At 36.9% G+C, this 9,429-nt stretch overlaps 1 protein-coding gene across 1 annotated transcript; it reads left to right on the top strand.

Annotated features, from left to right (window-relative positions):
- The first annotated feature begins 473 nt into the window (after positions 1-473).
- TFF3 (trefoil factor 3) lies at positions 474-4,764 on the top strand. The gene is made up of 3 exons (XM_007493174.3): positions 474-608; positions 1,411-1,557; positions 3,741-4,764. Exons 1-3 carry the CDS (start codon positions 485-487, stop codon positions 3,752-3,754), a joined length of 285 nt encoding a protein of 94 aa, XP_007493236.3. The 5' UTR covers positions 474-484; the 3' UTR covers positions 3,755-4,764.
- Positions 4,765-9,429: the final 4,665 nt, after the last annotated feature.

The following is a 9,429-nucleotide window of genomic DNA, read 5'->3' as shown; positions in this document are numbered from 1 at the left end:
AGAGGCTCAACATGCCTCTAGGACCACAATCCTGGTTCATAAAAAGCATCTCTAAAATTATGGTGACTTGATACCCTAAGTCATTTCCTCATTCCTACATGATAATTTCTCTAAATGGGTTGCCTGAAAGGTAAATTATCAAGAATAGATTGTGAGACAATGCCCTCTTTTGATACAATATTCCCCAAAATTTTACTTATAGCACTTTTTTTTTTGGTTCAGTTGTTCTCAGTTGTGTCAGACCTTTTATAAACCCATTTGGAGTTTTCTTGGCAAGGATATTGGAGTGGTTTTCCATTTCCTTCTCCATGTCCTTTAATACAACATATTCTTATTGAAGACAATTGATTTGGATGTCGTTTCGGATTCACATATAATAAAGAGGTGGAGCTAGAATACACAGAAAAAAACCCTCCTAAGATCAACATCCTGAATTACTGTGCAAACCTAGAAGTATAAATGGGACTGTTATATGATTTTTTTCATGTTTCTGAAGATTTCAAGCTTTAGAAGTTTGCAGGTTGCAATGGAGCTCAAAGGCTTCTATGTTGTGACTTTTGTCCTGATGTTAGGATTCTCTGGTACAGTTGGTGAATACGTTGGCTTATGTGAGTATATCTTCTCATCTTCTTGCAATACAGTGAGGACAGTAATCTTTTGGGAGGAGTTCTAGGAAACAAGGCAGGTTGGGAATCAAAACAAAGGAGGTATGCAGGAAGATGATGTGTTCTCTTTTTAAGTACAGCAAGAAAATTCTTAATTTTGAAAGTAAGTTAGGAAGAAGAGGATTCAAGAGAACTATTTTTAAATGATGGACTTTGTTTCCCCCTGGGAAGACTCTATATCAATGAAATGAGGGGAAACGGTGTAAAAAATAATATATTAAACATTTTAGCCTATTTTAAATGAGAGAATCTAGGAGACTAAATATTTGGATGCTCATGAGAGGTTTATATTTCCTTTATCCGCAAAAATTGCGGAGGAATAAAGGAATAACTGAACATTTCTCAGCAAAATACATCAGAGTGAGTTTCATTTGTTAAGCTTATGAAAAAGCAAATCAGATTGCTGTAGAGGGCTGGGCAGATTAATATGCAAAAAGGTATTTTACATGTAGATGATATTCTTAACACATTGTATGAGAAAAAGAAAGGATAAATAACATCTTTGTCTAAAAACTTATAGTTAAGACTAATAAATGGAATGATCACCAACTGTTAAGCATTCATGATCCTTACAGATGAATTTTTTGATTCTCTTTAGCCATTTACATTTTAAATATCGGTTTAATGGCTGTACTGTGTTATCACAATTTGAATTTAGGATTGTGTTAGATACAAATTCCCCTGCAAAAAAAAAAAAAAGAAAATACTTCCCAGGAAATTTAACTCAAATTTCTGTTTGAAACAGCTGATAATCAATGTGCTGTCCCAGCCAAAGACAGAGTAGACTGTGGCTACCCTGAAGTCACTGCAGAACAATGCAATAACAGAGGGTGTTGCTTTGATTCCAGCATCCCTGAAGTACCCTGGTGCTTCAAACCTCTCCAAGATGCAGGTAACTCTAAGTAGGAAATTATTCATGCAAAATAATTTAATATATATTTAATAGATTGGAAACATTATGTTAAATAATGAGAATCAAATATAAAGTCTAGAGACACCTTGCTTCCAAAAAGCTCATTCTCCAATTAGCAAAGAAACACAGGAAATAGAGTTCAGATTCGTGGGAGATGGAAAAGGGCAGATAATAAGACCTCAAAGACCTTGGAGAGTAAGAGGATGCTAATCAGTCCAGTCTCTGACCAATAACCATTAGGATTGTGGTAGTTGGTCTAGGGATTGAAGTGAACTGGGAATGGGAAATAGAGGCATCATCAGTTTGGTCTGGTGTCTTTTGGAGGGGAGAAAGGGTATTATCTATTGAAGTTCCACTGTGGCATTATAGATTTGTGGATTGGGAAGGGAAATAAAAGTGCTCATTCCTGAAAGAGAATCTTTTCTATAGTATTCTAATAAGCAGTCTTCTAGCCTTCCCCAGAAAACCTCCATAAGTAAAGAATAAACTATAGCCTGAGGTAGTACATTCTGAATTGGGGAAGTTCTAATTGGAACTTTCTCCTAATTGAGGCCCAAACACTGGGGCACTTTAGACAAAATGTCACATCTTTTCATTAGCCTAATCACATCCCATAAGCTTCACCTTAGGAAGTTTTAAATCAGTTATCTTCCTTTCTCTTTTATAAGTACTTTGTGCTTTAAAAAGATTTACCTTGTTCAACATTCTTCAAGTGGCAGATGCAGAATAGCCTTATTAGATGCTCTAGGATGGAAAGAAAGGATTTGCAGATTTCCAAAGACCTTAGTGATCATCTAGTCAAATGCTCCCATTTTACACATGTGAAAAAGGAAACCTTGGAAAAGTTAAGTGATTTTTCCAAGTTTAGTCAACAACAATGACAAGTCCTAGAAAAGTCAAGAATTTGTATCTAGATTTCATATGTAAAGTACTCATTTCATTGGAAAGTTCTCATGTCACTGAATCAGATCCCTATTTAATTTCCTTATTTATTCATAAACTTGATCTTGAGAAGAACCTTGATATTGTTAATGGATCCTATAGTTGAACATTTTTCTGTAAATATAATAACAGCATAAATTAATATACCACTTTATACTTACAAAGTGCTGCTGCATATCTTATTTGAGGTGTAAAACAACCTTGGAAAATAGAAACTACGAGTATTGTGATTCCATTCTCCAGATGAGGAAATTGAACCTCAGAGAAATCAACAAACTTGACTGAAGGTTAAATAGCTCCTAAGAGCCAAAGCAGCAATGAAAACTCCACAGCTCTTGGCACTCCACATTATTAGCTTTCATGATCTGAAATAGGGTCAGTTCTTTTCTCAAAGTATCCAAATCCTCAAAAAGCCATTGGCATTCCTTCTCTTAAACTGCACAGAAGTAGTTGTATCCTGGGAATTAGCATATGATGGGGCTCTTTGCAAATGTAGCTTTATTGCTTCTGGATCAGCCCAAAGTGCCAGGATAGATTTTCCTACCTTCTAAACTGTCCCCACACCCAGGGACAGTTTACACCAGATGGTGGATAGATTACAGTATCCATTGATAAGTCAAGCAAATGATCCACCTTTAATAAGTTAATACTCAATGGATTATTTGCCCCGGTTCCTTTCCTATCAGAAATGATAAGTTTGAATTACAGCTACTTCTTGCCTCCTCCAGTATAGTGCATTGGTAGCTAACCAAGCTGTCGAGCCAACAAAGCTTAATGATCCAGGGTACCATATGGGGATCATTGGAGGACATTGGAGGAACATTTTCCATTTCATTGATTCTTCTTTATTTCTAGTCCTTTTGGAAGAACTCCTTTGACCCTCATTCAGTGGACACATTTGTATTTTGGGCACAAGGCCCTTCTGCCACCCAGGATTCATGATTATTATTACATCATCATGTTCATCATCATCATCATCATTATTATTAGCCATCTACCATCTGTTTCCTTGCTTATCTTATCTTGCTAATGAGTATTTCTGAATGGTCTCATTCCAAGGGAGTGAATACAATAGTTCTCAAATAACAGGTGAAAGAGAAAAAACTACTGATGTGCTTATGACTCTGAAAGATGGCTTTGGTTTGTGAGAAGTTTGAGAAGAAGAGAGTGATAACACCACTGATTTGACTTCTTTCATTGTTTTTTTTTTTAATTTTTAGAGTGCACATTTTAGTGTGAAGATGTCTTCTCCTGGATATCAGCAGACAAACTAGTAAACCAATCTTGTACCTTGCACCACGTTCTCAGATGATTACTGGATTATCTAATCGAATATCTGCTTTTTGATCCATTTTAAAGATTCCTGATGAATTTGTGGAGACTGTCTTAAAGAATTAAGATGACACCCTTAGCATACAGACATTTGTTTGTTCCTCTTTTAAAAAGCAACTGTAGTTTTTACTCCAATTTCTAAAAAGAAGTTGTAGGGATTATACTGTTGTATTTTTTAACAAAATGCCTCCACTGAAACTTAATGAAAAAGACTCAGGCTACTTGGGATTTTTTCCTTTTTACTCCTTTAATTCTTGTTTTATGTCTAATTGGTTGTGTAATATGGATCTTAACTTCATGAATAGACAAAAATTCTCTTTTGGGAAGTATAAGGGAAAATAAATAATAAATTAACCGTACCAATGACATAAGACATTAAATATCCCAATATTCTGAATATAGACCTTTCACATTGCCCTAAGATAACTGCTTATAGTAAGGAAAACCATAAAGAAGTTACGTACATACATGTATGTACGCTCCTATATAGTATATTCTTATATGCTCACAACTATAGGTATCATAAATATGTGATATCACATATGGAAGAGGACAAGAAAAGAGAGTATTCTCCTGAACTAGTAACCTGGCTGAATTTTTTTTGACAAGTTAATTAAGTAGTTGTGAAATATTTTGAGATGTGGATCCATTATAGTAAAAATAAAATAAAGTTATAAAACACAAATTGAATAAGCTCCATGAAGTCTTAATAGCTTCTTAGATTTACCTGTTTTTCAGCTTTCAATCATTCAAAGAAATTATTAGAATTCAGGGAAACAAATGTATATTTGATTATTTTCATTCCAGATCCTACTTTCTAAGAGTTGCTTTTTAAAATAAAAACTAAGATTCTGCTGGCAAATTCCTATGAAATCTATTTCACTTAAACACGTTTACATACCACTCGTAAAAAAGCTGGCATATTCGTATGGTACCAAGTGCCTTTTATCATTTTTGAACTCAACGGTGTAAACAATTTTAATGTCACTCATCCACCATTAAATGGGTTGGAAACTTTCAGCAAAGCAGAGGAATTCTAGCCAACTTAATATCTGACGGGGATTTCTGTGCTCTGAGATTGCTATAGCGACTGTGAAAGGCCAGGCCAGACTCTCCAAACCTGGCTTTGGTGAGGCTTCCGATTGGGTTAATATCCTGGTTACAGAGATTGAGAGACACAAAAAGGTAGATCCTTGTGTTCCAAAGGGGCACTATCTGACCAGCTAACTCCACCAGGCTTGCGTTGTCTTCCCCTTCACACATACCTTGACCTTCCTCATCCTCCCGCCATTTATGGAGCTGCCTGATGCCCTTGAGTAACTGGTTTGGTTTTTTGATAAGAAAAAGCAAGGGCTTCGGCACCCATCCTACAAGGTGCAAGGATGGAGGTGAGAATGAGGTTGGATACTGAATGAGGCTGAAGCAGAAGCTTCACTCTTTGGAAGCGCAGTTACTAAAATGGTGGAAGGGGATGAGCAAGGACTAGCACGTGATCTCTGGCCACGTGGTCCCAAGCCCAAGTCTACTGGGCTGATCCCAGGGCCAGAATAGCTCTCTGATAAACTTCCAAAAGCATCTAAGAGAGGGGAGAAGAGAAGAGAGAACAAAAGAAAAAAACCATTTATATAAGAGATCAGTCTTCCTATTCCCAAAGGAACTTCCTTGGATGTAAGTGATTCTAGGCTGGGCTGAGCTTAAATGCTTATTAAGACAAGGGGAATGGCAATAATAACCTACCTGAACTAAATTCTTCAAGGATTAACATACCCAGTTATACTCACCCTATGGCAGGATTCGGAATCCTTGTTTGCCACCCTCCATAGACTATTTCCTTATTCCTATTCCCTTCAACTCAACCGCTCGCCCTAAAGCTGCCGAATTCTTCCATTATGCCCTCTGGCATCCCTGATCAGAGGTAACAAATTAGATTTCATCTCAAGCCTTGTTCTTTCTCACTCCCTCCATTTTCTGAGCTGCCTCCTGTGGTACAATTTCCTTCTTTAACCTTTCAGTATGAGTTTCATTTTTACTTACTAACATCCTCCCCCCCTCCCCATACACACCTTAATCTTGGTGGGGAGGTGAATTTCTTTTTGTTTTCCATGGCCACTTTCCCCCTACAATCATTCAGTAGCTTGTCTTCCTTTTAGGGTCTTTGAATCCATATTTATCACCCAGGCAAAATGCTGCTAGTTCTATTGTTTCATTTTAGTGCCTGGCTCAGTCTCTTCTCCAACTGCTGCTCTCTAGGGCAGTGGTGTCAAACTTAAATATAAACAATAAACTATACATATGGATTCTTGGTGTTTACAAATTGATTTAATTTTAAAATGTAATTTTGCTTATGCTTTATTATATTCTAATTTCTTTTGTAAATATTTCCCAAATTCAAGTCCCAGTCAGGAATATTGCAGGTCAAGTGCTAGGTTGAACATCTCTGCTCTAGGAGACTTCAATATAAATATATTATATGTTATCATATATTAAAATATATGATAGTTTTCCAGTTCCTCAAATTACTCACTACAGCTGCACATAGAAATGGCCACACCCTTGATCTTGCCCACAAATGTTTCATATCCATTTTTGTAAACTAAAATACCTCTCCCTCTGCTTTGTAAACCTTGTTCTTTATCCTCATTGTGATATCCAATCCCTCCACTCAGCAGTTCTTTCCCAGGCTATGTATACTGGGACTGCGTCTCTTCTCTTCCCCATGTTGACCCCTTGATGAAACAGCTCAACTCTACAACTATCTTCTTCTAGAGAGTCTCTTGTCCCATTACTCTATCAGAGTTCTTGCCCTCATAAACCCTTATATTAAATCATGCCAATCTGATGCCTTCATTTATGCTGCTTCACATGCTGCTAAATGAAGCTGTAGAAAATCATGAAAATATGATGACTGAATTCACTACAAATGTATGTTGCATGATATAAACTGGGATCTCAATATAGCAAGGAAGTTCCTTTTTGCCTCCCTAATCAATTGATTATCCCACTTTTCCACTTAGCTTCTTTTCCAAACCTTTTCATCCTTTTTCAAATCTCCCATGGCTCCCATTAACTCCACCCTCTCGGCAGAAAACTTTGTCTCATATATTACAGAAAAAATGGAGTCTGTTCATTATGAGCTCCCTTTTTCGACCTCACTCTGATCTAGTGCAAATTCCTCTACATGCAAGAGTGATCTCATTCCACTATATATTTTCAAGTAGTTTTACTCATCTTTCACCCCCCCCACTATTATAGTAACCTGTAATCACTTCCTCTCTACTGACTACTTCCCTATTGCCTATAAACATGCCCGTGTTTCACACCTCCTCAAAAAAAGTCATTTGATCCATTCATTCCTGATATATGTCTTCTAATCTCTTCCCCTTTTTTCTTTTTTTTTTTTTAAACCCTTACCTTCTGTCTTGGAGTCAATACTGTCTCCAAGGCAGAAGAGTGGTAAGGGCTAGGCAATGGGGGTCAAGTGACTTGCCCAGGGTCACACAGCTGGGAAGTGTCTGAGGCCAGATTTGAACCTAGGACCTCCAGTCTCTAGGCCTGACTCTCAATCCACTGTGCTACCCAGCTGCCCCTGTCTCTTCCCCTTTTTGAGACTAAAGATATTAAGAAGGTTGTCTACACTCCACTTCTTTTTCTCTCACTTATTTCCTAACTCTTTGCAGACTGTCTTCTGACTTCATCATTAAACTAAAACTTCTCTTACCAAGATCTCTCTTAAATGCAAAATGTATGGTCTTTAATCAATCTTCATTCTTCTTGACTCCTTTTTTTTATTTTGTGTTGATTTTGACACCCTTGATCACCTTCTTTTGTTTTTCTCTTTTCCCTCTAAGTTTTCATGACTGATCTTTCCTGGCTCTCTCTCCTCTCCTTGACTACTGGTCTTTCTCCTCTGCTGGATCTTCAAACCATATCACTGTGACTAAATGTAGGTTTCCCCCAAGGCTATACCCTAGGTCCTTTTCTCCCTCTATATTATAACCCTATTCTGTATCTCAAGTTTACATGATTTCAATTATCATCTAGATCTTTGACCCTCAGATTTACTTATGTAGCCATAACCTCTCTCCCAATCTTCAGTTTCCTGCCTCCATCTGTCTATTAGAGCTTTCAAATTGAAAGTTGCATAAACATATTATATTAATCATTTCTACAACTGAATTTATAATTTTACCCCTTAATTGCTCTTCTTAACCTTCCTTTTGCTGTAAAGTAACAGTCATCCAGACTCATAACCTATGTATCATTCTAGACTCTTCACTCCTTTTCTCACCTCCCAGATCTAATCAGTTGTCAAGTTCTATCATTTCTACCTTTATATTTTCTATATACACTTCTTTCTCTCCTCTGACAGTTGAACCACCCAAGTGAAGGCTCTTATCACCTCTTGCTTTCATCTTATTTTCTTTTAATAAGGTTTTAACTTTTTTCCAGACTACTTGTTAGTACAATTTTCAATGATCATTTTCTTACATTTTGTGATACATGTTCTCTCCCGCCTTCCCACCCCCTCAACAGTAGATAATATGATATAGATTGTACATATGTTATTATACCATAGATTGTCCCATGTTCATTATGTTGTGAAAAAAGACATTGCTTATATTAAAGAAAAATTCACAGAAGAAAATGCCATCACTATTTCAGAAGAATACTGGTTGGTCTCTCTGTCTTAAATGTCACTCCACTACAATCCATTCTCTCCTTGACTATCAAATTGATCTTCTCAAAGCTCAAATCTGGTCATCTCCCACGTATTTTCCTATTCAATAAAACCCAGGGACTTCCTGTTACTTCTAGGATCAAATATAAAATTCTCTTTTTATCATTCAAAGTCCTTTATAACCAGATCCCTTCCCATCTTTCCATACCTTTCATACCTTACTTCCCTCTACATACTCTATGATCAACTGACACTCATCTTCTCTCTTCCTATTTTATACAGTACAAGGTTAATAAATCTAGGCTTTAAACCTAACAGTGTTAGAGGGATGTCTGCCCCAAGTGTGTGAAAACTTCTAAAATGGGTAAATGCTAACAGTTTGTTCTAACAGTCATGAAGGCAGGTGAAGCAGATGCTGTGGAGTGCTTGGAGCTTGGACAGACATCAAAACATAAAAAATACCAAGGTCATCTGCTGCATCCTGGGCCATTGCAAGTCATCCTGACTTTTGTCTTGCCACTGGACTTCAGTGACTATGGAAGAAAGAATAGGGCCAATGACTTTGACCAACCTTACCTCACTTAAATCCAGTTCAGAAGCAAATTAAGACATCATCCTGTGATGCCATTGATCCTCTTAGAAAACAAAGGAAAAACAATGAATGATGAAGGAATGAGATGGTGTTCCAAAGAAGTGCCCTAGTTGAAACTGTTGTCATCCTTTCTCTGAGATAAGGACCAAAGCTCTCCCTTTACTGAAAAAATTCTGTGTTTTCTTTATATTTACTTCTATGCAACACTATGCATCTTCTCCCATTTTTAATGTCAAAACTCTTTCATATCATAATCTTTCTCCCTAAACTCTCCTATCTTCCTAATTTCTCTATTACTGTAGAGAGA

Source organism: Monodelphis domestica, chromosome 4 (assembly GCF_027887165.1).
Source record: "Monodelphis domestica isolate mMonDom1 chromosome 4, mMonDom1.pri, whole genome shotgun sequence".
Classification (NCBI taxonomy): domain Eukaryota; kingdom Metazoa; phylum Chordata; class Mammalia; order Didelphimorphia; family Didelphidae; genus Monodelphis; species Monodelphis domestica.
This window is presented reverse-complemented; position numbering and strand designations above follow the sequence as displayed.